This window comes from Manis javanica, chromosome 10 (assembly GCF_040802235.1).
Source record: "Manis javanica isolate MJ-LG chromosome 10, MJ_LKY, whole genome shotgun sequence".
Classification (NCBI taxonomy): Eukaryota; Metazoa; Chordata; class Mammalia; order Pholidota; family Manidae; genus Manis; species Manis javanica.
Genome location: NC_133165.1, coordinates 119,027,866 through 119,055,782, shown reverse-complemented (window position 1 = coordinate 119,055,782; position 27,917 = coordinate 119,027,866). Strand labels below are relative to the sequence as shown.

The 27,917-nt window shown below is 57.8% G+C and overlaps 4 protein-coding genes and 1 long non-coding RNA gene across 16 annotated transcripts; 3 read left to right on the top strand and 2 right to left on the bottom strand.

Moving 5' to 3' along the window:
* Positions 1-122: 122 nt before the first annotated feature.
* On the bottom strand, positions 123-4,659 carry LOC118970271 (uncharacterized). Its single transcript, XR_005058117.2, has 3 exons — positions 4,465-4,659; positions 2,884-3,049; positions 123-827 (listed from the first exon to the last, which is right to left on the bottom strand). It is a non-coding gene; the product is annotated as an uncharacterized lncRNA (long non-coding RNA).
* Positions 2,010-5,010, top strand: CIMAP1B (ciliary microtubule associated protein 1B). 6 transcript variants are annotated; one of them, XM_073214118.1, is made up of 8 exons: positions 2,312-2,359; positions 2,901-3,182; positions 3,510-3,649; positions 3,731-3,934; positions 4,168-4,272; positions 4,394-4,515; positions 4,623-4,763; positions 4,883-5,010. In XM_073214118.1, the coding sequence occupies exons 1-8, from the start codon at positions 2,327-2,329 to the stop codon at positions 4,948-4,950; spliced, it is 1,095 nt and encodes a 364-aa protein (XP_073070219.1). In that variant the 5' UTR covers positions 2,312-2,326; the 3' UTR covers positions 4,951-5,010. The 6 variants fall into 6 exon arrangements, with proteins under 6 accessions (XP_073070218.1, XP_073070219.1, XP_036862568.2 ...); XM_073214117.1 differs by having other exon boundaries at positions 2,010-2,359; positions 2,901-3,649; XM_037006673.2 differs by lacking the exons at positions 2,312-2,359; positions 2,901-3,182 and having other exon boundaries at positions 3,343-3,649; positions 3,802-3,934.
* A 2,184-nt stretch (positions 5,011-7,194) lies between these two features.
* Positions 7,195-10,029, top strand: SCO2 (synthesis of cytochrome C oxidase 2). The gene is made up of 2 exons (XM_017658046.3): positions 7,195-8,523; positions 9,197-10,029. Exon 2 carries the CDS (start codon positions 9,210-9,212, stop codon positions 10,002-10,004), a length of 795 nt encoding a protein of 264 aa, XP_017513535.1. The 5' UTR covers positions 7,195-8,523; positions 9,197-9,209; the 3' UTR covers positions 10,005-10,029.
* Positions 10,030-10,170: 141 nt separating this feature from the next.
* Positions 10,171-20,792, bottom strand: NCAPH2 (non-SMC condensin II complex subunit H2). Of its 5 annotated transcripts, none has more exons than XM_037006653.2 (20): positions 20,562-20,792; positions 17,282-17,383; positions 14,797-14,852; positions 14,629-14,713; positions 14,480-14,548; positions 14,276-14,355; positions 14,051-14,184; positions 13,731-13,814; positions 13,194-13,324; positions 12,422-12,493; positions 12,064-12,130; positions 11,765-11,872; positions 11,612-11,665; positions 11,389-11,459; positions 11,224-11,314; positions 11,068-11,139; positions 10,908-10,960; positions 10,728-10,829; positions 10,470-10,531; positions 10,171-10,405 (listed from the first exon to the last, which is right to left on the bottom strand). In XM_037006653.2, the coding sequence occupies exons 1-20, from the start codon at positions 20,667-20,669 to the stop codon at positions 10,363-10,365; spliced, it is 1,644 nt and encodes a 547-aa protein (XP_036862548.1). In that variant the 5' UTR covers positions 20,670-20,792; the 3' UTR covers positions 10,171-10,362. The 5 variants fall into 5 exon arrangements, with proteins under 5 accessions (XP_036862548.1, XP_017513527.2, XP_017513528.2 ...); XM_017658038.3 differs by having other exon boundaries at positions 10,470-10,619; positions 20,562-20,791; XM_017658039.3 differs by having other exon boundaries at positions 10,470-10,619; positions 11,068-11,136; positions 20,562-20,790.
* A 96-nt stretch (positions 20,793-20,888) lies between these two features.
* Positions 20,889-25,430, top strand: LMF2 (lipase maturation factor 2). 3 transcript variants are annotated; one of them, XR_012121694.1, is made up of 15 exons: positions 20,889-21,044; positions 21,523-21,776; positions 21,907-21,935; positions 22,076-22,293; positions 22,368-22,546; positions 22,966-23,104; positions 23,236-23,370; positions 23,438-23,543; positions 23,615-23,711; positions 23,783-23,965; positions 24,068-24,236; positions 24,384-24,495; positions 24,566-24,662; positions 24,739-25,130; positions 25,308-25,430. XR_012121694.1 is itself a non-coding variant. In XM_037006645.2 (14 exons), the coding sequence occupies exons 1-14, from the start codon at positions 20,951-20,953 to the stop codon at positions 25,018-25,020; spliced, it is 2,094 nt and encodes a 697-aa protein (XP_036862540.2). In that variant the 5' UTR covers positions 20,889-20,950; the 3' UTR covers positions 25,021-25,430. The 3 variants fall into 3 exon arrangements, 1 of the variants encoding a protein (XP_036862540.2); XR_005058110.2 differs by having other exon boundaries at positions 25,305-25,430; XM_037006645.2 differs by having other exon boundaries at positions 24,739-25,430.
* The last annotated feature ends 2,487 nt before the right edge of the window (positions 25,431-27,917 follow it).

Below are 27,917 nucleotides of genomic sequence, written 5' to 3'. Positions count from 1 at the left end.
CAAGTAATTGCTGGAGAGGAAGCCAGAAGAGAAGGGCATGTGCCCCGTCAGAAACCAAAGATACTACAAAGCCACGATGAGACATTAGGACACTGGTGCAAGAACAGACAGACAGACACGAGTTGAGAGTCCAGAAACAAATTTATGGTGCTTAGTATGTGACAAAGATAGCATTTAAAATAACTGGGGAAATGACGTCTTTAAATTAATGGCATTAGAGGAGGAAAGAGTAAAGGTGCATTTTTCCTTCATACTATACACAATAATAAATTCCAAATGATGAAAACTTTGAAATCATAGGTAGAGGTGTATGTGAGTGTGTGTATGCTAGAAATAAAAAATAGGAGAATGGTATTCTAGTATCAGGCTATTGTACCAGAAAGCTAGAAGCCCAGATGGAAAAGTATGGCATATTAGACTATTAAAAAGTGTAATTATTTTGTACAAAAAAAGATTACCAATAACAGAGTAAAAAGAAAAATAAATCCGGAGGACATACGATCCAAAAAAGTTAATGTACATGACAGACAAATGTATTACCAATCAATAAGGAAAATACCAAAAAGCCAATAGAAAAATTGGCAAAAACACATCAACGGGTAGTTCACCAAAAGTCCTGTGGCCGATAAATATATGAAATGTGTTCATTCTTCCTAAGAGCCAATGGAAAGCAGTCTCAACAGAACAAGGCCTTCATTTCATGCCAGGTTGGCAGCACGACTCTCCAGGGCCTAGGGTGTGTGAGCCGGACGCTGCGGATCTGAATCTCGGTCCCACCACTTTCTAGGCCTGCAGACCTTTATGCCTCTGTTCCCTTGTCTGTAAAACTGGAATAAGTAAGAGCACTTTAGTACTTTGCTGTTAGGATTAAATGAAATAATTTCAATAAATTAGTATTCAGAATAGTGCTTGATACAACACATGCTCTATAAATATCATTTGGCTATTATTATCAAAGGTTGACCTTAATTTTCACTGGCTGGGGTGTACAGAAACACTCAAAATTCACTGGAAAGAAAGAAAAAGAAATCCATTGGAGAAAGGAAAATAAACTTCACTATTCACTCCTTAAATATTCATGACGGAATAGGACACAGCAGTTGGCAAAGGAGACATAGTTCCCTTCTGGGCAACATTCTAAGGACATTGCCCTTCGATGGCGGTAGGGGTGGGGCAGTAAAGCAGCACATGCCCCGCGGTGGTTAACCGCAGACCCTGAATTCCACATTGGGAGGTTGATCCTAAAGAAATACTTGATTAAAGGCGTGAAGATCACAGTCTTATGCTGGGCCATCCTAAGTACCTGTGAATGAATGAATGAGGATCAGTTAAATAAATCCCATTACATCAGCCCATCCAACAGGGTTGTCATGCAGGGAGGAGGCGCACAGCTGCAGGCCTGGGAGAGTGGGGCGGCTGGACTCACGCAGGACCGGCGTGGGAGCCAAACCCGCTCCGGACAGGACACGCATCCGGGGGTGCTGCTTCTGGCTGGGTGTCCTGCACAGGTTGGCTGTCCTTTCAGCGGGATGCACCATTTTTATAATCTCGGGGATGGGGGTGGAGATTCAGCTATTCCCATGGGAGGCATGAAATAAATGATTCACTGGCTAAGAAATAACGTCAAACAAGGACCAGCCACATCGGGTCGCCACCCACTGCCCAGGAACCCAGCCCTGTGACCCTCACTGCACTCATCTCCCAAAATCGAGTCCCGGCCTGCCCCCTACTCTCCTGAGCTCCTCCGTTTCCGCCTTCTCTGACCTTCCCCAGCACTACTCCTGCACCTGGCGACAGTCCAGGCAGAGTCCTGGGGACACAAGTCCTGAACCTGACTAAAATGCTGGCCCTGGATGGCCAGCCACTGGGAGCCCCTGGAGACCGAGCGACAGCCCAGCCCACCCCAGAGGCCCCCAGTGCAGCCGGGTGGACATGGTGTGTCTGATTCCAGACAGGATCCTTGTTAACACTCCCTGTTGCCCAACATGATTTTCAGTAGTAATCACCAATAATAACTTTTTGCTCATAGTTTACTTCTAATTATCAATTACAGTTAGTAACTTTAATTTCCAATTTACAATATACTCAACTTCAGAAAAATGTCACACGTGAAATAAAGTTTGCACCAAACAAAAATATTACACCTTGCAGTTTTCCCTATTTCACTGTTCTAAATTTTAAACGCAAGTAGAAACCCCAGATGGTCACATTGAAGTGACTCAAGTTCTGTTTCTTCCTGGTTACACTTACTTTGGTGTCATTGCCCATCTCAGATCTGCTTAACTGCCCAGCCCTGAGTTCTGAGGACCCTTCATGATGCCCGACCATGAGGCACTTACCCTCCCAGGGAAAGCTTGTAGTGAGTTGAAACCATCTGCATATAAAACTAACATTCTCTGAATTAACTTCTATACAGAATACAAGGTTTACTAAAGGATAACAAAAATAAAATTATTTCATTTTTTTCATCAATAATGAAGTCATTTTAAGGCTATGTTTTACTCTGAACACAGCTTTAACTAGGTCATATAGTTGAGCATGAAGGGATTTATCTTTACAGTGTTTTCTATATAATTGTAACTTCACATTTGAGTTTCTCTTTGATCCGGTGGTTTATGAGAGTGAATTTGTTGATTTCTAAGTATTTAAGTTTGTTTCTTTAAAAATAAAACCATTTAATGTTTACACTAAGAATTATCTTGGACTGTGATCAAGTCATGTGCCCTATTATATCCCTTTATTCAACTTGCACGGGGTTTTTTGCGGCCCATACATGACTTTTTTGCAAATATTCCATGGACTAAAATTGATGCAAAGTTCTCACTTTACACAAAGCAATTAAGTTGAGTTTAGTATGTATATTCAATATCTTTATTCTCATACTCGACTTTTGTCTGCAGATCCGTCCATTTCTGTCCTGGGCAAGGGAGAGGCCGCGTTTGGATCTGTGGCCCGGGCTGCAGGCTTGCAGGTTGCCCGCCAGCGCGACGGACTCCAAGGAGGCCAGGCCCGGAGCACTGGTGCTGGGAGCAGGAGGGGCGGAGCCAGGCTGGGGGGGAGGGACAGTTAGCCCGTTGCCAGGAAGCGGGAACGGACACAATGGGGTCTGGAAATTGGGCCGGGCGGGGTCGGTAATCCGGGCACCCCACCTAGACTTCCGGACACAGGAGCCACAGGACTGGGTCAGTGCATCTTCAGGCCCCGCCCCCTCCGGGAACCGCGTCTCCCACGCGGCCCCCTCTCTCCGGTGTCCTCACACGATGCGCCTAAAATATCCCGCCCCGCACCCCCGAACCCCGGGGGATTCGATCCCCGCAGTGCTGAACCCTAACTTGGTGCGCCCGCCCCTACTGACCCTGAAGCTCGGTCCCCGCTCCGCGCCTCCCAGAGCCAGGAAGGCTACCGTTTGTTTTTCCGGCGCCCGGGATACGGGACAGGCCCCGCCCCGAGTCCGCTGCGCTGGAGCCAAGCGGGCGCGGGTCGGGGCTGGCGGCCACCTCTATCAACAGGTGCAGCGGACTCTAAGCGCCCCCACGTGCCATGGGCTCGGACGTCTGGGTGGGCCCTTGGCGGCCGCACCGGCCCCGCGGCCCCATCGCAGCGCTCTACACTGGCCCGGGACCCAAGTACAAGCTACCACCGAACACCGGTACCCGTGGCGGGCGCGGGGCAGCGGGCTGTGCCGGGGCGGGAGAGGCCGGCCCGCGGTGACGCTCCGCGACCATCGCAGGCTACACTCTGCACGACCCGTCGCGGCCCCGCGCCCCCGCCTTCACCTTCGGCACACGCCTCCCCACGCAGCAGACGCCGTGCAGCCCGGGGCCTGGCCACCTGGTGCCCGCGCGCATGACCGTGCGCGGCCCAGACGGCGCCCCAGCCTACTCCATCTGCGGCCGCCCGCGCCACGCAGCGCCCTTCCTCACTCCCGGACCGGGTCAGGACCCCCGGGGCCCCGGCCTCAACGCCTAGCCTCTCCGGGGAGGCCCCCGGGCTCCCCTACTTGAGCCCCGATCCCCCGGGGGCCCTAACACTACGATTCGGCGCCCCCATAACCGGATCTCAAAAGAACCCCAAACCCCGCAGGGCTCTGACAGACCACGGCTCGGATTTCCCCTAATCCCGGGTTCCCAGCCTGGCTCTGGCCCACACCCCCGGTCCGCCCCGCAGGCCGGTACTTCCCGGAGCGAGCAGGGAACGCGGCGTACCCGAGCGCGCCTCGGCACACCATCGCTCCCCGAAACTGGGGCGTCCACACGGAGAAGCACACCCCAGGTGAGACCAAAAAGGCCCCACGGACCCTCCTATCCCCGCCCGGAACCGCCCTCCAGGCGCCGGGGCCACCCAGCACCCGCACTGCGACCGGCCAGGCCCACCCCCGCTCGCCGCCCCACAGGTCCCGCGGCCTACACAGTGCCCTCGCTCCTGGGCCCGCGTGTCGTCGGGAAAGCCTCGGCTCCAACTTACTCCCTCTACGGCCGCAGCGCAGTGGGCAGCGTCTTCGAGGACCTCAGCAAGGTTGCAGGGATGGGGTGGCCGCCCGGCGGGCCGCGGAAGGTCAGGGTAGGAGTCAGGGGTCAGCGGGCAGTGGGGTCGACCAAGGCGTCCCTCCTACCGTCCCGCAGACCCCGGGTCCCTGCGCCTACCACGTGGTGAACCCCGCCATCTACAAGTCTCGGGCCCCCCAGTTTACGATGCTGGCGCGGACTTCGCTCCCCCAAGACAAGGCCCAGAACCCCGGGCCCGCAGCCTACAGCGTGGACCAGGTGGTCTGCAGCCCAGGGTCAAGGGTCAGGGGGGCTGAAGGTTCAAGGGCCGAGGTTGGGGACAAGGTCCCAAGGGAAGCCGGCTCCGCTGGAGTCAGCTACGCGTCCTTCCTCTGCAGCACCGGAAGCCCCGCGGCTGGACCTTCGGGATCCGGCACTCGGACTACGTGGCCCGGACGGTGACTGACATGGACTGAGCCCAGGAGGGCACAGCCCCACGCGAGTCTGCTTAAAGCTTCCGGAGCCAGCCGCGTGTCCGCCTGTTTGTGCTCGCGGTCGGCGGGGGGCGGGCGCACACGGGGCTGACGCGCAGTGAGGTGCGGCACCACGGCTCCACGAGACGCCGCCGGGAGCGCGGGGGCCGAGTCTCAGAAGTCCGCGCGGGCCGTTGTGATTGGTTGGAACAGAAGCGAGCAGGCTCGTCCTGTCTCCCTGCGGCGGCGATTGGCCCAGAGTCCCACCTGTCCGCAAGACCCCGCCCCTCTTGCCGCTGAGGGCTTAGTGTTGTCAGCGGCCACAGGCTGGCTGGGTGGGGGCCGAGCTGCGCGGCGGCGGGACGCGGAGACACGCACGGTGACAGCACAGACTCGGGAGAGAGGAGCAGACACAAGAAACGGGAAGAGGGGCGGGACAAGCACACCGGGCTGCAGACACACGGACACAGGTCCCAGGTGTGTCTCGCACGCCGGGAGCGACAGTCGCGCCTGGGGGCCCCTGCGGGAAGGAGCCGAGCCCTTCTGATCCCTGCTGGAGCCCAGGCAGCTCTAGGAGCTGATGTGCCTGAAGCGAGGGGGGGCAGAGGACACTGGGCTTGGTGCGCGCTGTGGGGGACCGGAGAGCACGCAAACAGGTGCGTGGGGTGGGCGCAGAGACTGCCTGCCCTCGGGGACGCCACAGCGCACCTTTGATCCCCGAATAACCCACCGACCCCCTCGTGCTGCCTACACCACCACACCTCACCTGGGCGCCGTGCTCATGGCCATGAGACTGTGAGGCATGAATCTGGGAGGAGTGCATGGCACTGACCTCAGCCTGGCCAAGTCCTGGCAGCAGCTGGAGTGACCGGAGGCCTGGTGCCAGCAGTTCATGGACAAATATTCCAAGGGGTAGTGAATGACAAGGTCAGCTTGGTTCTAGCACCTGCCCCATCTGTCTGTGGCTGCAAGGTCAGAAGATACCTTTTCTCTGGACTGGAACCTCTGACCTCAAAAAAGCCATCAGCCCACAGGCAGTTCCTAGCCTCAAGCCTGGCCCAGAGTCCCCACAGGCAGGACTCAGGCCTCTTTTCCCCCGGGACAGAACTTGGGTCCCCTTCCCCATCAGCCCATCATAACAGCAACTAGTTACTCAGTTTACCCCAGATAGGACTCCAAAGGGAAAAGCTGGGTATCCCCCCCCACACACACACACACCAAGACTTGTGCCCCCAGGAATGGGTACCGGCCTCCTTCCCCACTGACTCAGCCATCCCAAACCAGGGCAATTATTTTTCATTCCCTCCCCACCAGCTAGACACCCATTACAACTGCTCAGTAAACCAGGGCAGGTGAGGGTGAGTGTGGGGTGGTATGCATGGCCAGTCAGCACTCACACCCCTGCCAGCAGGCACCGGTGATCAGCAGAGGAGGGCTGGGCTCACAGTGCCAAGGTGGGGAAGGGACCTTGGGTAAACCATCTTTTCTTGGATTCCGTATCCTCCACAGCCCAGAACAGGGCCACTGATTGGTCATTGATTTGGATTACTTTTGGAAACATTGTCCAGAATCTCTGAGGGATCACCAGTGTCACCAATGAGGATATTGATCATAATTATCTATGGGTCATTGATGGTCCTTGGGCTTTGGTCAAGGTCATCAATGGAGCTTTGATTGGAGTCACTAACAGGAACTTGGTCAAAATCACTGATGGGCCTCTGATTAATCATTAGTGGGCCACAGGACATTGATCAGAGCATCCCTGATGGGTCAGACCAGTCATTAATTAGGACTTACCAGAATTCATAAATCACTGGTCATGGTTTTTGCACATTTGCCGAAACAACATGTTGAGTCCTTGGTCAGGGTCAGTGATGGAGTCGATCATTGACCAGAGGCCGCTGAGGGTCAGTGGGGGTCCTGATGCAGGGGTTGGCCAGATGTGGGGGCTGCTAGAGTGGGTGAGCAGCTGTATTGTTGCTCCAGTGATGGCATCCTGTATGAAAGCAGAGATGGGACAGCTATCATGGACAGCCTGCAACTCATCACAGGTGACTGAACCCACGCTCCAGGGTCCATTTCTTGGATGTTAAAGATCCCTGACCTCCAATCGCAGAGTCAGGGTCTTCTCATCAGGAGCCCATGGAACCTCCCCCACTGATCTGACCCCACCCCCGGGTCATTGTCCCTCATCACAGAATGCCTGACCAGCTCCGGAGGGTGACCTGACTGATGCACAACTCACCAGGCCCTGAGCCCTTCTACACCCGACAGCCTCCATCCTTAGTAATAAGGTACTCTGGTGGTGAGCATGAAGTTCAGAGGGGCCACAGTGTTCCCTAACAAGACACAGGCACAGGCGCTGGCCCAAGACTGTGTGGCCTCTCCGCAGGAGTCGCCGTGGGGCCATGGCCTCTGTTGGGTGGACATGTGGGCCCACCCTCCCATTCAGAATTTGGGCCGCATGGTCCCCATGTGCCTCCCAGTCCAGTGGGCAGCCCTGTCTCATCCCGGCCTCTGCCAGGACCTGGCCTCCCTCCTTCAAGCTCCACCCAGTGACCTTATCATAGCAAGGCTGACCTGACCTAGGGTCTGGGGGAAACTTTCACGGCCCACTGCCCCAGGCCAGGTGCAAGGTCTTCCTGTCCCCCACCGATGAGGTCAGGCACGCTGTCTGCCTCAGGTCTCTCCTACCCACCCCCAAACTTTCCGTGGCCGACTCATTCCTGGGGAGCTGACACCCAAGAGTGCAGCAGGGACCGCAGCCAGACGACGCGTGGGTTGATTGAGGCCCTGCGGGGCGGGATCCGCACTGAACTTTACCCCCGCAGGTTGGAGTGGGGCGGGCCTGGGGCCAGGTCGCGGCCCCTCTGACCGCCACGCATAACTCCTGCGGGGCGGCACCTGCGAGATGCGGTCATCCGCTGTCTAGGCTCGGGCTGCGGTGCCGCACCGCTGCGCTTAAGCCCCGCCCGCCAGCAGGGCGGGTGCTCTCGGACCCACAATACCGCCGCGGAGCCACGAGGCAGCGGGCAGCCGCGGGAGGAGGTGCCACCCCCAGGCACGTGTCCGCCAGCGAGCCCGCCGTCTTTCGCGCGCGGCCGGGCGTCCCTTGTCTCCGCGCCAGTATGCGCATGCGTGGCGCCGTTGGCGCCTGCGCCGTGTCATCCGGAGCGGCCGCGGCGGCCCACGACCCTGCGCGCATTAAGCTGTTTTTGGTGCTGCTTCCTCGACTCCCGGCACGGACGCCAGGGCCCGGGGAGCCTGAGCACCACGCCTAGGCCTTGCTCTGTGCTGGCCTGTGCCGGGGTCCGGCTTTCTGACACTACCGCTGGGCAGACAGCGGCGTGTTTCCGAGGGCGCCTGGACGGGAGGGGTCCGGGAGGCACCCACAGGCTGCCTCCGCTGCCAAGCACATCTGGTGCGCTGCTCAGAGCCACTTGGTAAAGGAGGAAGCTAAGCGAGAGGGGCTAGGCGACGCGCCCAAGGTCTTCCTGCCCAGAGCCCAAGCACCGCCTGGACGTTGAGCAGCTCTCGGGAGGGTCCTTTCCGCAGCAGCGTAACAGGTGAGGGGGAGTCCTGAGACCTCCACCTAGGAAGCGTCCCGAGGCCACCGTGACAAAGGCACAGAGGTCACAAAGCAATGGTAGGGCCAGGAAACGGCAGTTGCTCTCGGGAACAGTGTGTAGGATGGGGCTGGCAAGTAGGAATCTCATTTCTCAGCCAGGGCGAGGGGTGGGTAGCGGAAAGGGGCTGCCTGGAGGGGTAGAGCAGCGCCAGTGGTGATTGCCTACCTTCCCTGGGGGAACACGTGTGTGGGTGGCACAGCGTTTCTGCTGAACATGGTGAGGGCAGTGGGGGAACCATAGGCCTCTGCTGGGAGGGATTGGTAGGCTGCAAAAGAGCCAAAGGAAACGACCTTTGGGGGTTGAAGCCAGACTCTCCAGCCTCCTGAAGCAGGGTTTATTGCAAACACTCATGCTCAGGCACCCAAAGCATGCACTTGGAATGCTTCCAGTCAGCTCAGGTACAGGGTGGGACGAGTACAGATATGGACGCTTGAAGTCTAAGCTGGAGTTTGATGTTTCAGAGGTGAAGCAGCTGAGTTCAGGTGAGACCAGGCAAACAGCTGTAGACAGCTGTGAGCCGGAGCACGGGGCTGGCACCTCTCTCCAGAGTGATAGGGACAACCCAGAGGCAGAGGCCATTCTGGTTCCTGACACCTTTGCTCTTTTCCAGGAGCAACAGGTCCATGCTGCTGGCTCAGGCACCCAAAGCTTGGCCCAGGCTTCCTCAGCTCAAGGCCCCAGCCCTCCCTAGGACCGTGGGAGGCAAGGCCCTACATCTGAGGTACCAGCCCATGTCAGGGTGGGGCCCAGAGACAGGCAGGCGGGGCCAATCCCAGGGCCCTGAGCTGCGAACTAGGGTGCTGGTCACAGCCTTGTTTGGGGTTGGGCTCGGTGGTGCCTGGCTGGCAGCAAGGGCTGAGAAGGAACAGCGGCAGCAGCGAGAGCGGACAGAGGCCCTGCGCCAGGCAGCCGTGGGCCAGGGGGACTTCCGCCTGCTGGACCACCAGGGCCAGGCTCGCTGCAAAGCAGACTTCCGAGGCCAGTGGGTGCTGATGTACTTCGGCTTCACACACTGCCCCGACATCTGCCCCGATGAGCTGGAGAAGCTGGCGCAGGTGGTGCGACAGCTGGAGGCCGAGCCTGGCCTGCCCCTGGTGCAGCCCATCTTCATCACTGTGGACCCCGAGCGGGATGATGTTACAGCAATGGCCCGGTACGTGCAGGACTTCCACCCGCGGCTGCTGGGCCTGACGGGCTCTGTGGAGCAGGTGGCCCAGGCCACCCACAGCTACCGCGTGTACTACAGCGCCGGCCCTAAGGACGAGGACCAGGATTACATCGTGGACCACTCCATCGCCATCTACCTGCTCAGCCCTGATGGTCTCTTCACAGACTACTATGGCCGGGGCAAGTCAGCTGAGCAGATTGTAGACAGCGTGAAGCGTCACATGGCTGCCTTCCGCAGCATCCTGCACTGAGCGAGTCATTAAAAGGTGCAATGAATCCATGTGCCTGTGATCTGTACCAGAAAGCCATGGCAGGAAAGGGGCACAGGACCTGGTTACTTGCTGAGGATGCCAGGGAGATGGGCAGCCCTCTTCTCTGCACAGAGCAGGAGCTGTGTGGTTTTCTTTAAGGAGTAAGTGGGGTGGCAACACCATTTTATTAGGCTGGATCAGCCAGGAAGCAGGAGTGGAATGAGCAGATGCATGCCCTGCCCCAGTCTCAGTGCTCCCACTCAGGGTTGGGCCATGGAGGGGGCAGCGTAGGTCTGGAAGCGCTTGTGGGCCCGCTGGTGTGTGAGCAGTCTCAGGGACATGGTGTCCACGGCCGCCTCTAGCCCTGGCTGCTGGGTGATCTCCACTGTGTGGTCATTGGCCTGTAGGGACGAGGCATCAGCAGAAAGCGAGGACTGTTTCCCTCCCAGGCTCCCAGGCACTCACCAGCTGCAGAGAGGCCAGCATGGAGCGGCACACCTCAAAGGGAGGCTGGCCTGCCACCAGCTCTGCAAAGGGACACCACTGGTTGAGCTGGCTGAACCTTGATACCACCTGGTCCCCATAGGAATGGATGTCAAAGGGCACGTGCTGCTCCTGCAGGAGGGAGGGGGCAAGGTCCTGGGCAAACCCAAGGCAAGCCAACTCCAGTTCTCAGCAGAAGCCCTGCCCACACGCACCCCCACTCCCGGAGCCCCCCATCACCTGCTCCTGGAGCAGGGGCTGGATGGTGCTCTCCCAGTCTCTGATGCGCTGGCTCAGCTCCGTCTCCTGGACGAACTTCTGAGAGGCGGTGATGAAGAGCTCCTAGGGGGCACCAGGAGCAAACACCTTCTGTGCCGGGGCCCCTCACCCAGCCCCCTGCCCGCTCTCACCTGCACCTACCACATTCCTTCGGATCAGCTCATAGCTCAGGGACACCGGCATGGCATCTGCTTCTGAAGAACAGGCAGGTGTGAGCTGCTGTGGCCAAAGGTGTCCCCCATCCTCCTGCCCATCCTCAGGCCCCTCACAACCCCCTGGCTGGCAACCCTCTCACAAGTACCTGGGTCTGCAGCTACCCCAGGCTCTGACCCCTCGGTCTCTGCATATGCCTCAGGCTCTAGAAAGTCATCTGCTGGGAGGCGGGGCCACCCCAGCAGGAGGCAAGTCAGTGGGCAGCGGGTGTTGAGCCCCCGAGCCCGCCCCAGTAGGCACCCACCTGCTGCCCCCAGGTCCTCCAGGGAGTCCTCCAGGTGGTCCTCCTCTGCAGTCCACAGTGCCTCAGCCCTTGGCAGCCACCGCTCTGCCCTCTGCAGAGAGAACATCTGTGAGGGCACGATCTGGTGCCAGGGGCTGCTTGGGATCTGGCAGCGCTGGCACTTGCCTCCCTCCTCTGCAGCTTCCGGAGGGCCTCCAGTTGCTCCCTCATGTGCTTCCAGTACAGCACCTCCATGTCTGCATACAAGGGCTTGTGAGAGGGGCTCCCCGTCCCACCTAGACCAGCCCAACCCACCCAGGGCCTTGGGCATCCCTGGGCTGAGGGGAGGCAGGCAGAGTGCATTGCCGTCATCCCCCGGAGGAGGAGCCACACAGGCTCTTGGCCTCACCTGCAAAGGACGGGCCCTTTCGCCGGGGCCTCCTGTTGTCAGCATGGTCAGCATCTGTAAGCAAGCTCGGTCAGCAGAAACCAAGCCCCTGTAGGCCAACCTGGACCCTCCCGCTGTGGCCCTGCCAAGCCCCACCCCACCACACCCACTCACAGGCAGCCAGGTACCACTGGTGGAAGTCCTGCAGCTTGGTGGTGCCCTTCCTCTTGCGCTTCTGCCCTGGAGCCTCCTCCACACAGGGAGGCACAGAGTAGGGCCTGCCTGGGGGCAAACAGACTGTGTCTCAGAGCACAAGTGTGGGCGCCAGGGTGGAGCACGGCAACACATCCCCTAGGGGTGGGTCTCACAGCCCTGCCAGGTGTCCCATGGGTAAAGCCCACCCCTACCCACCACTCACTCTGCAGCAAATCAGCAACAAAAGCCTGGGTGGTGTTGTACCTCCAGCCAATTACCTTTCTTGAAGGGCTTAGAGTCCAAGGAATCAAAGGGGTCCAGGCTCTGCCACGGGTCTGGGGTCTCCTGAGCAGAGTACAGACAGACACCCAGGAAGTGGGGACATGCACCCTCCCCCCAAAACCCAGACATACATACAGTAACAGCCAGGGAAGAGCTGGCCACACTCGATCCAGGATCCGAGGGCGGTACATGAGGGCTGGGGGGGGGATTTCTCGCAAAGGAGAGCCAGCACGAAGGGCCTCAGGATAGGACTGCAGGCACTGAGGCTTTGAAAGCTGGCTGGAGTGAAGGGGTGGGCAGTGGGGCCTCGAGCATACCCTCCATGCCAAGGTACCTGGGTCGAGCCCACCTCACCTTCAGCCAGGACGTAGGCTCCAGGACCACCTGTCGCTCCTGCAGCTCCCACCTCCTGGGCTGGGTGGCACTCTGTAAAGAAATGGCCCAGAGAGAACCCCTCTTCCTCCTCCACCCAAGACTCTGGGCCCCAGCAGCTTGACTCTAGGGTCAGACACCAAGAACCCAGCAGAGACCCTTTTTGGGAGGACACGGTTCAAACAGTTCAAGTACTAAAAAGTAAAACCACAATTCAGGAAAAACTTCAGGATAACATACAAACTAGCAAACTAGGTCACGAAGCATTTTTTTTTCTTTAGAAAAACAACCGAAAAATAGCATAATAATAAACCACATACCTACCAACCAAAATTAACATCAACATATTTTCCTGTATGTGTCAGTCTGTTTTTAAATAGATAAAGACTTTAGCTCTAGGCTGGAACACAGAGCCAACTCTTGGGGATGGAGGGAGACAGCACAGACTCCAGGCCAATCCGCTCCTGCCAGCCCGACCTCAGAAGCAGCAGCTCTGGAGACCAGCTGCCTCCCTGGGTAGCAGCCACGAGCACCATGGGGCTCGGACCCTTGAACCCCAGCCCACCCTCTGAGGAGCAGAGGAGGGGGAGGGACATGGAAGCCACTGTCCAAAGGGTTGGGTGCAAGGACAGGTCTGGGGCTCGCTGGAGGGTGCGCCTGCTGCCCTGGAGCACAGGCGCAGGGACGGGACGAGACCTCAGGACTGCCTTCCAGCTGACAGCTCAAGCCAGGCGGGCCTCAGTATGGGTCTCACCTGCTGGGGGCTCCTGGGCTGCAGGGGCTCCAGGGGGCCCTCGGGGGCTGTGGCCTCAGGGAGCTCTGCTGGCCCCTCTGCATCCTCATCCTCACCCCCGCCTCCGGGCATCAGGCCTTCTGGAGAGGTGCCTGGGCAGGGGAGCAAGAGACCAGTCAGCCCCAGGGAGCCCAAGACCACACAGCAGAAGGGGCTGCCCACCAGGGCGAGGGCCACACTGCGCGACAAACACCAAGGGGCGGCGCCAGAGAACGCAGCAGGGTGTGCCCCACCTCGCCACACTGCTGTCTGTCTGGTTCACTTTGTTTTTCAGCAATTTTCCTCTTTAAATGCTGCCATCTATGTCTGCCTGGAGACGAGGGGGAGCCCGGGAAAGGTCAGAGGGGTCACTGAACCAGGACAGGAGCGCAGCAGGCCAAGGTGGGGCACAGGTGAGCCTGCCCCACACCTCACCCCTGGCTCTGGAGCAGCAGGCATCCCCACACAGGGGCCTGCCCTGCCCCCACCTGCACGTCTGCCATGGTGCCCTCTGCCCACCTGGCTCCTGAGGGATGCTCAGCACAGGGCCTGGACTCCTGCACACAGAGACCTCCATTGGCTGCTCCTCGGCCCTCCCAGCCTCTGGGAAAAATGGGGGATTGGACAGGGTCGGCCCAGACCCTTCCCCAAAAGGCCCCTCCCAGGGGCCTAGCAGAGCCAGAGCTGGGGAGGGAGAGTAGACCCCTGGCTCCCTGGAGCTGGGCTGGCCTTGGGCAGTGAAACGGTGCCAGGACCAGAGCTGGTGGGTACAGAATGCCCAACCAGGAGCCCTACCCACAAAACCTTCCTTCCCACAAGCCCTGCGCCCCAAGCCTCACCCTGGTGGCTCCCCGGCAGCAGTGTCCCCACGGGGGACATGCCCACCGGCTCCAACATGAAGGCTCCTCTTGGGTGGGGGGTGCAGGTATTCATCCTAAAATCCTTCCGGCTGGCTAGGACCTCCCCCTGGCAGCTGTGCTGCCAAGAATACAGCCATTGTAGAGACCCTCCCCAGGCAGCCCTCTCCCCTTCCCTGGCCCCTGCCCGCAGGCTCAGGCCTGTACCTATACAGGGGGTGGTGGCTCTTCTCCAGTTCATCAGGGGCTACCAGGGCCATGGGCAGGAGGGGGACAACGAGGACCTCCTGCACAAGGGCCAAAAGGGAGTGAGCCATGGGTCACATGGGCTCAGGGTGGGGCACATGGAGAGACACTCCAGCACCCCCCCCATGTAGGCGCAGCCCCCACACGCAGGGGAGGGGCACTCACACTGAGGGCCTGGTCATTCCTCAGATCCACACTGGCACGGGAGTCAGGAAGGTCATCCAGTGACAGGAACTGTGGGGACACGGGGAGGCTGAGGACTGCGCCCTCAGCAAGCACACAGCGGGCGGTGGCCATGCACCCGAGAACCTCACCTCATCCTCCACATCCCGGACGGCCCTGGAGCTGGCGTTCGCACTGGCACGATCTTGCGGCACGGAGGAGAGCTGCTTGGCCCGCCTGTGAGAGAAGCAGCAGGTGGGCCCCAGGAGGCTGCAGGCTCCCAGCAGGCAGCACTCCCAGCGCCCACCTCCAGTACTCACTTCGTGCCCGAGATGAAGTCGAGCGCCTGGTAGACCAGCGAGTAGAGGTACTCCACCTGGCGGCCGGAGCAGACAGTGAGGGCGCAGGAAGGAGGGCTGCCTCCAGGCTCCGCAACCCTCCCCACTGCTTCCACACCGGATGTCCGCGGAGGACAGAGAAGCCCGCTGTCCTCTCCAAAGCCTTGGCACAAACGCTGCCCATCTGCCTCCAACTCTTCTCCTGTTGAGCCCGCAGGGCCCACGCATCCCTAGCGGCTCAGTACCCCCAGCTCTCCTCAGCCCCCACCACGCTGCAGCAGGGGGGCTTCTGGACGCTGGGCATCTGCACCTGGCACAGCCCTGTCTGCCTTGCTCCTCTGCTGGCACCCGGGGCCTGGGTGCAGCCGCAGACTGGGGAGCCCCTAGGAGGGTGAGGGGCGGGACCTTCCGGATGCTGGCCACAGGACAGGGGGAGCAGGGTGCATGCTGCCGCTGGGTGACAGCGCCCAAAAGCACCCCGACCTCTCTTCTTGGCGCTTTTTTTCAAGCAAAGAAATGTTTGCTGTGCTTCCTTTACATGTGGCGCTCTGCACTGGCCACAGCAATGGGCCAAACAGATGGCGGGCACTGATCCCACACACCACGTTTTTGTCACCAGCTTTTGTCAGGGATGAACACCAGCTTTTGTCAGTGTTTGCCATTCACAGGGCCAGGCTTCATGCTTCATCCCATTTCATCCGCCTGAACTAGTCGCTACTGCTCTCTTCTCCGTGGGACCAGCTGGGACTCGGGGAGTGGGGGAACCTGGATCAGCGGTGGGTCCAAGACTCACACAGGGGTGTAGGACTCCAGCGCTGCATGACCTCACCCAGCAGCCACTAGGGGCATAGCAATTTGAATTTAAACTAATTAAGTTACTAGAACTCAGATTCAAAACTCCTCAGTCACACTGGCCGTGTTTCAAGGGCTGGCAGCTGCCACATGGGACAGTGCAGCCTCCCTCATCTCAGAACGTCCCGCTGACGGGGCGGTGGTCCCACACCCCCAGGCACCTTCCAGACACTTCACTGCCACTGCTTTATCAGAGTCCCTTTATTTGTCTAGTGGTTCGATTTATGCCTTTGCTTTCAGAATTAGCTGCAGACATTCCTCCTTAGGATAAATGCAGGACATAGGGATCCGACCTAATGGGATTATCTAGGACAAAACCAGTGAAATCTTAGACTGTCTGAGTCACTTACAGTACCGGGAGGTAAATCCACTGGGTCCTGAGCACGATACCATGTGTGCAGGATCTGCCCCGGCTGGCTGGATGCCCTGCTGAGCTCCTGGCTCAGTCCTAAGCGCCACCCCCTGGGCTCCTGTTGTCTCCTCCCACCGCTGAGTTGCCCACTTGGGTCAGTGCTGTGGCCCACGTTTTCTCACAGCTCCACCGGGGGCAGCTAAGTGCTACTGGAGGAAAACCACAGAATGGAGGAAAACCACAGAATGGTGCGCCAGCAGGATGCAGCTGGTCTCCACTGGGCTTGCAATACTTTTGGTTAATCCTTTATTTTGCATTCTTCTTGGCAAGTAATTTTGAACTATCACAAAATTTCACTCTCTAAATTTCCTACCTAGTAACTGATTCTCAGGCAGCTGACTTACATCCTCCATTATAAAAACTGGGGCCTCAGGCATGAACCCCTAAATCCCTGTGTCCACTTCTCTGCATCAACATTTCTTTCAGTTTCCTGGATGAGGTGTCTTTTTCTTTTCAAGGCGAGCCCATCAGACCATGTTCCTGAGCCATTCCTACCTATCTGGGATTTGTTTTACCCTTTCCTGTCCCTGCTCCCTGCCTCCCCATGTCACTCTTTAGCTCTGTGGTTCCCCCTCCACCCCACCTTGGGACTCCAATTCCCTCGGCCTGGGTGATGTGCAGGCTGACACATTCCCAGATCACTGTTCCCCTCCTACTACAGTCTGGCCCTCCTTTCACTAAAATCCCTGGTGACCTACCCGTACACCCAGCATACTTGAAAATCTTTACTATATGGGTCCAATTCATGAATTCAACATTTTTGGTCTTTAGCTTCTTCCCTGAAATTCTCTGCTGCTCCAACTCCAACAGGACATTTTTTCGATTCATTTTTCTGACTTTCTCTTCTCGGGTGCACTTTCCAAGTGAGTGCTTCCCAAGGCGTTCCCTTCATTCTGCTTTTCCTCTGGCTCTACAACAGGGACTCTCGACCATGGGACTGCTCACTCTGGACTGTGTGATTCTTCGTCATGTGGGCTCGCCTGTGTACACACCGTGGGATGCTCAGCAGCAAGCCCTCAAGCCCTGCGATTTTATATCCAGCCTTGTTCTTCAGAGTTAAAAGGTGGCCAGTGATCAGGGGAGAAGGGAGGCGCTGGCAAAGGAGGTCAGAGATGGGGTGAGCCTGTCCTCTGCCCCAGCAGGACAGCAACCCTCAGCCCCCTCAACACAAAAACACCAAGACCAGTGGCCAAGCAGGCCCACCTTCTTACTGTAGACACAAGCGGAGCCCTGGATCAGTAACGCTGCCTCAATGAAGTTCATGGTGGTTTTGCCTTCGTCAAAAGAAATGCAGATCTGGTCCAGCTGCAAGACACAACACCGGGGAGTAGGACGCCAAGTTTGTGCACATGTCTCCTGGGCAGCCCACCCACCACGCACCGCCTCCCAGCCTCTGGCCCAGAGTATCTGGTCGGCAAGAGCAGCCCCTCGACTGACGGCTCTGGCTCTGTGTGGGGCTCCCTGCTTGTCCATTTCTTGCAGGAGAGAGCCAGGCCTTTACGAGTGAGACTGAGAGTTTTGGAGGAGCCCTGGAAGAGGCCCCCACGAGCAGTCTGGGCTGCACGCAAGCTCCTTTGCAAAGATGCTGGAAGTGCTTCCCGCTGTGCCCATCCAAGTCAGGGCTGACTCGGACAGACTCCCAGCAGAAGATCCCTCACGCTGGGAGAAGGAAAGGGGACACTCATGGGGCAGGGAAGACAGACATAAAATGCTGGGTCTCCATCCTTTGAGCATAAAACTCAGGAAACACTTCCAAAGGGGTCTTCTTTCTTCCTCTGCAACCCTTGCCCCCCGCCAGGCTCCCCTGAGCCCCAGCAACTGTCCCCTTCTAATCAACACCCACTGAACACATGCCAACCCCTCCCCAGCCCATCTAGACCAGCCCTCTCCTAAGCCACAGGACTGCAGTTCCAGCTGCCCCTAAGTGCCTGTGCTGAGACATCCAAGTGCCCCAGACTGCTTAGCTAAATACTTAACTCAGGATTCTTCCCACAGCCCGGCCCCTCTCCTGCATGCCTCTCAGAACTGCACTTTGAAGCCCCTACATATTTTTTCAAGCTCTTTGCCTTTGCTTCCCATCTTCCAGGAACGCCTGCCCCAGCTGTGCCCTGCAGTCTCGCTCAGACGCCTGTGAGGGTCGTCTCGCCACATCCTCTGAGTCTCTCCTCCCTCGATGAACTGTGAAAGGCAGCAGGGTCAAGCCAGCCTTGAGCTCAGTGCCTGATGCTGGCGTCCCATAAATGTCTGATGAGAGATGAAGTGGTGACTGAAAGAAAGATGAAGGGAGATAAAGGAAGAGAATCCAGGGAAGGGCCACCAAAGGACTGCCTCCACCAGCTGCTGAAGGACAGAGCAGGCTGACCATCTCAGTGGCAGACAGAGAAGAAATAGGAGCAGGACAGTGTGAGAAAGTACAGGCACTCTGGATGCACATGAAGGGCTCTGCCTGAAAGGTGGGACTACGAGAAAGAAGGTGGCCAGACCACCTGGCCCTGAGCTGAAGAGGTGGCCTTCTCTTGGATGTCACATTCAGCCTCGGCTGGCTCGCCCACTCCCAGGACCTCACACTCCACTCACCTTCTAATAGCTTCCAAACGCATGCTCCAGGTTGGACCTCCCGCATGACACCAAACCTGTTATGTCCAACTGCCTTCTTCAAACACCATTTGGATGCCTTACCCGAAATTCATATTCAACAGGCCCCCACTGGACTGAGCACTTCCCACCCCAGAAGGTTGCAACACTGCCTTCTCTCCGCCTGCAATATTCTTCGGCTCACTCTGACTAGGCAATTCTTTTCAACCCAAACAAAACGAGGTTGCCAGTCAAACTCCCCATGGAACTCTTACTTTTCCTGCAAAACTCTCATCAGTTTGTGATTACACACAGACACACACAGTGATGAGAAAAGTGGGCTGTACTCTGCCACCTAACAGCTAGGACTCTGAGCATGTCACTTAACCTCTTTATAAAACTAATACCTGTACCAATAGGCCTCTTGTGAGGAGTAAATGAGCCTATACGCAACTAAGTACTAAACGCATGGTATCTGTTAACAACCGCCCATAGTCACTGCCTTAGGATCCATCTTCCCACAGGAGTGGATCAGGGTCTATTGCTTGCATGCCACTCTTTTCTCAGGGTTTAACATGGTTATTGGCACACAATGGACACTCAGCAACAATAAACAAATGGATGGAAAAGGATAGCAACTAACGTAAGATGTGTTTTAAAAAAGACACATTCTGGTAGCTGTGCGTTAAAAAAAAAGAAGAAAAAAGACAAAAGTTGAGGCAGAAAACCATGGGGCAGGGAAGGTTTGATGGAGCAGGCATGCGAAGCGGGAGCAGAGACGGCCAAGCCAGGCAGCAGATTTACCAGGCATCCCATGCGGCCCAGCTCAGTGTGGAAACCAGAACCCACAGTACCCCACCCAGCACGGTTCTCTGCATCTTCTCATCAGACTGTGTGTCCAAGCGAGAAGATCAATATCGGATCAAGTGTTCATTTGACAAACATTTATTCCACACTTGCTTTATGCCAGGCATTCTATTAAGCAAAGGGAAGAGAGCATAAACATAGCCCCTGACCTCACAGAACTTACATTTTAGAGGGGAAAAAAATCGTAAGTAAATAAGTCAAAGAACAGCATGTGATAAATGCTGTAAAGTACAGAAGCTATATGGTAGAGAACTATTTTAAAGAGAGTATCCAGCAGATATTTAAACTGAAACAATAAAGGGTGAGAAGGAATTAGCCACAAAAATAACAGGGCAAAGAATATTCCCCAGTGGAAGCAGAAAATAGAGAGATCCTCAGCCAGGAACAAGCTCGAGTGTTGTAGACTGGAAAGCACAGGTGGAGAGGAGCCTGAGACAAGGCTAAAAGTGTTTCAAAAAGAGCGGAGTGATCAGCCCAACAAATGCTGCTGAGTTGAGTAAGACGACACTGCTGGTGTCCTGTGGAATTGGTAGGATGGAGGTCACTGCTGACTGAGACAGAGCAGTCCAAGCGGGCTGAGGATTGAAAGTGAAGGGCAGAAACGGAGTGGACGACTCTTTAACAAGGTCTAGACACAGCTGTCAAGTAGGAAGAAGGACTAAATGCTGACGGGATGGAACATGGCAATAGCTCGAAGATGGTTTGAATATCGAAGGTAAGAAAGTCCTCCTACGCTATGGTCCAGAGCTCTCCAACACCCAGACATGCACGCTGATTCTACTCTGTGCTATTACATTAGAGAAAAACGCTGGTCACCACCCACTAAATCGATTTCCCAGCTCATTACTGGGTAGCGACTTGTGATGACAGCTCCAGGCTAATTTAAAAAGGGGTGACCTGAGGAGGCGGAGCTGGGGATGGGTGACAGGCGAGCCTGAGGACGAGCGCGGCCCGAGGGCCCGAAGGACACGGACAGGGAGGCGGCGGGCCGCCTGCACCGCCGACCCAGGGCCCCGCGCCGCTCCCCCGGGGCCGCCCTCACCTCCTCGAGGTATTCCCCCAGCTGGGCCGCCACGTCCACCTCCCAGTTCTTGGTGAGGTCGTGGATGGGCTGCAGGAGGTGGGCGAAGCGCGCCTCCACGTCCTCCATGTCCGGGCGGGGCCAGGGCGGCCGGGACCTCAGGGCCGGCTTCGGGGGCGCCAGCGTCCTCAGCCCGCCACCGGTTCTGGCGCCATTTTGCTGTCCCCGCCCAGGAAGGCACGCAGCGCCCCGCGCCGCGCGCACTTCTATGACGTGCGGCCAATCCCGGCGTGCGGCGAGCTCGGGCCCTGAGCGCCGGAAGGACCGGGGCGGGCGCCGGAGGGGCGGGGCGGGGCGGGCGGGGCGGGGCGGGGCCCGCGGGTTCCCCTCCAGCGGGCCGCGTAGCGGATATGGCGGGCTCCCGGCGCCCGCGGCAGCTCTTTCTCCAGGGCGTGGCCGCCGTCTACATGTGCGCCTTCGCTTCCCTCTACACGCAGATCCCGGGTGAGGACGCCGACCCGCCCGCGCCCTGTGCCCCCTCATCTCCCCTCCGGCCTCCCGCCGGCCCGGACGGGAGTGTGGCCCAGGCCTTGATGCGTGCGATAGGGAGGGGGCTGCAGTTCGTGCTCTGCAGGCCGCGGGGTGAGGGTAGGAGGGCGTGCAATGGTCTGTTTCCCGTAGGGTTCCGGGTTCTTTCCTGCGGCGGGCGCAGAACCCTGAGTGGGGTGGGCCCAGACCGGTGGGGCAGGAAAGGACCTGGAGGAGAATAGAACTGAGCTCCCCCAGGTGGGAGATCCTGACTTGGGGAGTCGGGTAGGCCTTACGGGGTCTGACCCGGGGCAGGGGGACCAACAGGTGACCTGGGGGGAAGGTCTGTAGGCCTTTCCCCCGTCGTGGGTAGAGTCTGCAGGCCCTGACTGGTGGGAGAGTCTAGCCTTCGAAGGCAGTGTCCAGGGCCTGGCCCTGACATGCCCTCCCACAGGCCTGTATGGCACGGAGGGCATCCTGCCTGCACGGAAGATACTGCGGCCTCAGGGCAAGGGACGCTGGCAGCAGCTGTGGGAGACCCCAACGCTCCTATGGGAGGTCCCAAGGCTGGGGCTGGACACCGCCCAGGGCCTGGAGCTGCTGAGCCTGCTGGGCACCCTGCTGGCCCTGGGTGCACTCCTGCTGCGCCAGCTGCGCCATCTCCTCATCTACCTGCTGCTCTGGGCGGCCTACCTGTCAGTCTGCCAGGCAAGTGGGCTCCTTGTGCCCTCCTGTGTCCCTGGAACCCCCATCACCAAATCATTCCAGGCCCTCCACCCTCCACCCTGTCCTGTCTCTGCCTTGCCTGCCTCTGTAGACATGCCCCTTCTCTCTGCAGGTGGGCCAGGTGTTTCTTTATTTCCAGTGGTGAGTGACTACTGGGTGTGGGGCCACAGGAGGCAGGGTGGGGTGGGGTGGGGTGGGTGTGCTTGCCTCCCTAGGAGGGCCCTCTGTGGGGAGCAGCAATGTTGAGTAGAGTCCCTGTGTGCTATTCCTTCTCTCTGTAGGGATTCCCTGCTGCTGGAGACTGGCTTTCTGGCCGTGCTGGTGGCCCCTCTGAGGCAGCGCCCCCACCACAAGCAGGCCCCCCGGGGCAGGCTGGCCAGGGCCTCTCCCCATGAAGGCCTCCCCTTCTGGCTCGTGCGCTGGCTGCTGTTTCGTCTCATGTTCGCCTCGGGTGTGGTCAAGCTGACCAGCCGCTGCCCCACATGGTGGGGGCTCACTGGTGAGGGTTCCGGCCTGGACAGGGGGCAGTCTTGAGGGCTCCACCCAGTGCTGACTGCCACCCGTCGCCTGCAGCCCTCACCTACCATTACGAGACGCAGTGCCTGCCCACGCCCGCTGCCTGGTTTGCTCACCACCTGCCTGTCTGGCTGCACAAACTCAGCGTGGTTGCCACGTTCCTCATTGAGATCGCAGTGCCACCTCTGTTCTTCGCCCCTGTTCGGCGCCTGCGCCTGGCTGCCTTCTGCTCCCAGGTGGGTGGGGGCCTTAACCTCCAGAAAGGCGGGCTGGCTGTGGCCTTCCTCAGCACTGCCCATTGGGTCCCACTGGGGACAGGGTGGCACTGCCAGCAGTCAGAAAGGCCCATTGGCAGAGGGGTGACAACTCCAGGCATGCAGGTGTACCTGTGGGGCAAGGCTGCAGCCTTGCTTGGGGGGGCAAGTCTTAGGGCAGCAGGGGCAGATGGGGAAAGGCTGCATGAGGCATGCCCAGGCCGGATCTTCCTCAGGTGGTTGTGAGAGCCGGGGTGGAGGCTAGGTGGAGTGCGAACAGAACGGAGACCAGCTACCACACTCTCCTCTAACGAGGAGAGGGCAGAGTGCCTGCAGAAGAGACCTTGGCATGGGCTGCGGAGGCGCCCGGCCGCAGGCTGTGAATGGTGACCTGTCCCCAGGTTTTGCTGCAAGTTCTAATCATCCTCACCGGCAACTACAACTTCTTCAACCTGCTTACCCTGGTGCTCACCACTGCCCTTCTGGATGACGAGCACCTGGTTGCCAAGTGCAACAGCGGCTGCAAGAAGTCACCCCCCTGTAAGTGTCAGTCTGTCCCAGCCAGCCATCCTCCTCACTGCCCACCAGGGTGTCTTCCCTCCAGGGCTGCCCAGGTGACCCCAACCCCCTGCTGTGGATCCCAGCTGACCCATGACCGTCTTGCCCTGCAGCGTGGCCCAGGGCTTTGCTGGCCATGCTGCCCCTGCTGCTGGAGCTGACCGTCTATGGGCTGCTGGCCTGTGGCACCGTGTACTGCTTTGGACTGGAGGTCGACTGGCAGCAGCACACGGTCCATTCCAGAACCAGTGAGTGTCAGCCAGGGGTGTGGGGGGCGGGGGCCAGGCCCCTCCTCACACCCCCTTCCCTCCGCAGCCTTCACCTTCCACCAGTTTTCCCAGTGGCTGAAGATGGTGACCCTGCCCACCATGTGGCTGGGGGCGGTCTCCCTTGCCTGGGAACTCCTGACAGCCCTCTGGAGGTACGTGGCCCAAGGGCGTGGGGTACAGCTGTCCGGGGCAGGCCTGACTGCACTTCGGTTCCCCCCACAAGGTGGACCCAGGTGCACGGGTGGCTCCAGAAACTCTATTCCGCAGTCCAGCTCTCCATCTTGGGCACTGCCACGGTGGCCTTGTTCATGACCAGCTTGGTGGGTAAGCACTTCAGGGGTGCCAGCTGGGGGCTGGAGGGGCAGCACTGAGCCTCTGCCCACCTGTCCAGGTGCCATACTCCTACATGGAGCCCTCGACCCATGGGCGCCTCTGGACTGGGGCCCACCGCCTGTTTGGAGCCGTGGAGCACCTGCAGCTGGTTAACTCTTACGGCCTGTTCCGGCGGATGACGGGTCTGGGAGGGCGGCCAGAGGTCGTGCTGGAGGGCAGCTACGATGGGCGCCACTGGACAGTGAGTGTTGGCGCCACAGGGCGGGGCACCCAGGGCGTGTTGGTGCAGAGGGGCGGGTGGCCCCAGGTCCAATTGGTCATCTGACTGGGCTCTGCCGGACAGGAGATCGAGTTCATGTACAAGCCTGGGAACATGAGCCGGCCGCCCCCCATTGTGGTGCCCCACCAGCCACGCCTTGACTGGCAGATGTGGTTTGCAGCCTTGGGCCCGCCCTCGCACAGCCCCTGGTTCACCAGCCTGGTGCTCCGCCTGCTGCAGGGCCAGGAGCCAGGTGAGGCACAGAGGGCCCACCCAGGAAGGTTGGGGTGGGGCTGTGAGAGGCGGGGCCTCGGGAAGGGCGGGGTCTTGGGGCGGGGCAGGCCGGGGCTCTGCTGAGCCCATCCTTGGGTTTCCATCCTCCCACCCGCCACCCCCACAGTGATACGCCTGATCCAGAACGATGTGGCCAGGTACCCCTTCCACAAGCACCCGCCCACCTATGTGCGGGCCCAGCTCTACAAGTACTGGTTCTCGCAGCCCGGGGCACAGGGGTAAGGCCGGGGCACCAAGCGGGTGCTGGGGCTGCGCTGGGGCGCCACCTGAACGCCCTTCCTGTTGCAGCCAGTGGTGGCGGCGCCAGTGGGTAGAGGAATTCTTCCCCACCGTGACCCTGGGGGACCCGACGCTGGACATGCTGCTCAGGCAGTTTGGCCTGCAGGTAGGAAGGGGTTGAGCCAGGCCTGGGGAGGTGGGAAGGGTGCCCCCGCTGACCTCTCTCAACCCCGCCCCCACAGGACAGGAGCCCTCCCAGGGCCCGCAGCTCCAACACCACCTTGGCTCAGGCCCTCCGCTGGGCTCGGAGACAGCTCTCTCCTCTGGAGGCTCCCGCCCTGCTTTGGGGGCTCCTAGTCACTGTGGGGGTCATCAGGGTCGTGCAGGTCCTGCTGGGGCCCCCCGCCAAGGAAGGGAAGCACAGGCCAGCCCCCAAGAAGGACGCGGGAATTGCCAGCCAACCGACTGCCTCAGCCCCGAGCAACGGTAGCAGTGATTCCAAGACACCCCGGCGCAAAAAGTAGCCGCCTTCCGTCAGCCGCATGTCCAGAGAGGGCCAGGGTCCCCGGCACATCTCTGGCCTTCTGCAGCAAGACACGGCCCAACCGTCGTGCCTTAGCCAACAGCTCAGCAGGTGCTCTGGGGCAGGCTCTGCCTGCTCACCCCCCACCCGCCAACCACGCTCCTCCTCAGGGCACCCTCTGGCCTGGCTGGTGGCCCAGAGGGCAGATGTGTGGCCAGTCAGGGCTGTGGGAGGCCCTCTCCCTCTGCCCCACTGTAGGGTCCTGAGTCGGATGCCTGACCCCAGCAGGTGCACAAGCGGGGAGAAGCTGTCCTGCTGAGGAAGAGGAGGAAGATGGCCCTGACACGATATTCCTGCGCCAGCCCATCGCCACCTAGATCCATGAACCAATAAAGGCATATCTTAGCTTGACCACATACCTGTTTCCTTCCCACTGGGAAGCCTGAGGACAGTGGGCCTTCTTGGCTTCTGGCAGCAGACACAGCCTGGATGCTGTCCATCTAACACCTGGTGTCCCGGGTCCCTTTACTCCCCCATCCTCATTCCCTCTACAGAGTGGACACAAGGGCCTGGCCCAGCAAGACCCAGGGCCCTGAGCCTCCATCTCAGTCCAGCCAACCTGGCTGAGCTGTCAGCTCTGCACATGAAGGCTGTGAGGCCAGTGGCAGAATGTGGGGTCTGGAACCATTGGAGGACCAGAGAACTCATCAGAGCACCCCTTCATTCCTTCCCACGCCTGCTTCCTCTCCAAAAATATCAGCAGGCATGGGCACTGGGCCTTGCTTGGGCAGGGGTGAGGAGAGATGAGGGGCAGCAGAGGGGGGACTGCCAGACCACTGGCATGGCACAGGGTGTGGTGGAGAGAAATGAGCTGGGGCCCTGAACCCGAGCCGGAGGAGGGAGGATGCATCTGACTGCCTCTGTTCTGGCCACTTCCCCCTAGAGGACACCCGAGGAAACCAAGAGTCGAGGGCACGGTCCAGGTTTCCTTTTGGGGCTTTGCTGTCCAGCAAGGTCACAGCTCTCTGTGGGAACTTGTCACATGGCGTCTGCTGCCCCTGCCCCTGTCCTCAGCCCCACCTCCCGCACTCTCAGCCCCGGACAGCACCCCCACTGGGGCCAGGACCTCCCCATATCACCGAGCCTCTCTCTGAGCCAGACAGATGGCACTTCAAGCTCAGGCCGTTCCCACAGCCACATGTGGCTCGATTGGACCTGCATGCAGCCTGAGCTTTCAGATTAGATACAAATGGAGTAAATGATCTATGAGTTGACTTTTGGTTTAAGACTAATGTATTTAAAATTCAAAAACCTGTTGTTAGTTCTTAGGTTTTTAAACTCAGTTTATGAATCTTCCTTGTGGGTTTTTGTTGTTTTCTGTAATGACTTCCCTGAGATACAATCTGCATGACGTACAATTTACCCGTTGACAATGTAAAGCTCAGTGGCTTTCAGTGAACAACAGAGTTGTGCATCCATCACCATAGTCCATTTTAAAACCTTTTCATCAAGAAGAAGCCCTGTTCCCCTTAGCTGGCATCTTCCAACCTCTCCCCACCATGCCCTAAGCAGCCAGTAGTCCACTCTCTGCTTCTGCAGAGTCACCTCTTCTGTGCACTGTATATAAACAATCTTACAACCTGTGCCCTTTTGTGTCTGGCTCTTGGCATAATGTTTTCAAGGTATATCCATGTGCAGCATTTACCAGAATTTCACTCCTTTTCATGGCTGAATAATATTCCAAGCTATATTTATACCCTATTTTGTTTATTCATTACCCCACCGGTAGACATCTGTGTTGTTCTCACCTTTGGGCTGTTGTGAATGATGCTGCTGTGAACACTGGTGCACAAGTATCTGTTTAAGTCCCTGCTTTCAGTTCCTTTGGGTGCATGCCTAGGAGTGGGACTGTAGGGTAATGGGGCAATTCTATGGTTAACTTTTTTCAGGAGCCACCAAGCTGTTTACAGCAACTGCACCGTCTTACATTCTCTGCAGTATGTGCCAGGGCTTCACTTTCTCCACATCCCCACCAACACTTGTTATTTTCCCTTTTGATAGTAGCCATCCTACTGGGTATGAAATGGTATTTCATGGTAGTTTTCATTTGCATTTGCCTAATTAATGATGTTGAGCATCTTTTTATAAGCTTATTGGCCATTTATATATTTGTATACTTGATGAAATGTCTTTTAAAGTCCTTTGCCCACTTTTTAATTCTTTGTTTTTTTGTTGTTGAATTATAGTTTGTTATTCTGGACATTAATCCCTCATCAGATGTGTGATTTACAAACATTTCTCCCATTCTGTGTATTGCCTGTTTACTCTTATAGTGTCCTTTGATACACAAAAATTTTCCACTTTTATGAAGTCAAATTAATTTTTTTCTTGTATTACATGTGCTTTTGGTTTCATATCCAAGAAATCATTACCAAATTCGGGGTCACAAAGATTTTCCCCTATGTTTTCTTCTAAGAGTTTATGGTTTTAACTCCTATGTTTAGGTCATTGATCCATTATGAGTTAATTTTTGTATGTGATGTAAGGTAAGGGTCCAACTTCATTCTTTTCATAGGTGAGCATCCAGCTTTCCCAGCACCATTTGTTGAAAAGACCATTCTTTCCCCCTTTGAGAGGTCTGGGCACCCTTGGTGGAAATCAACCCACCATATATGCAAAGGCTTACTTCTGGGATTTCTGCTCAGTTCCGTTGGTCTGTACATCAGTCTCTATGCCAGCACCGCACTGTTTTGATTACCGTAGCTTTGTTGTAGGTGTTGAAATCAGGACGTGTGAGTCCTCCAGCTTTATCCTGCTTCTTCAAGATTGTTGTAGCTATTTGCAGGCCCTTAAGATTCCATATGAATTTCAGGACGAAATTTTCTATTTCTGCAAAAA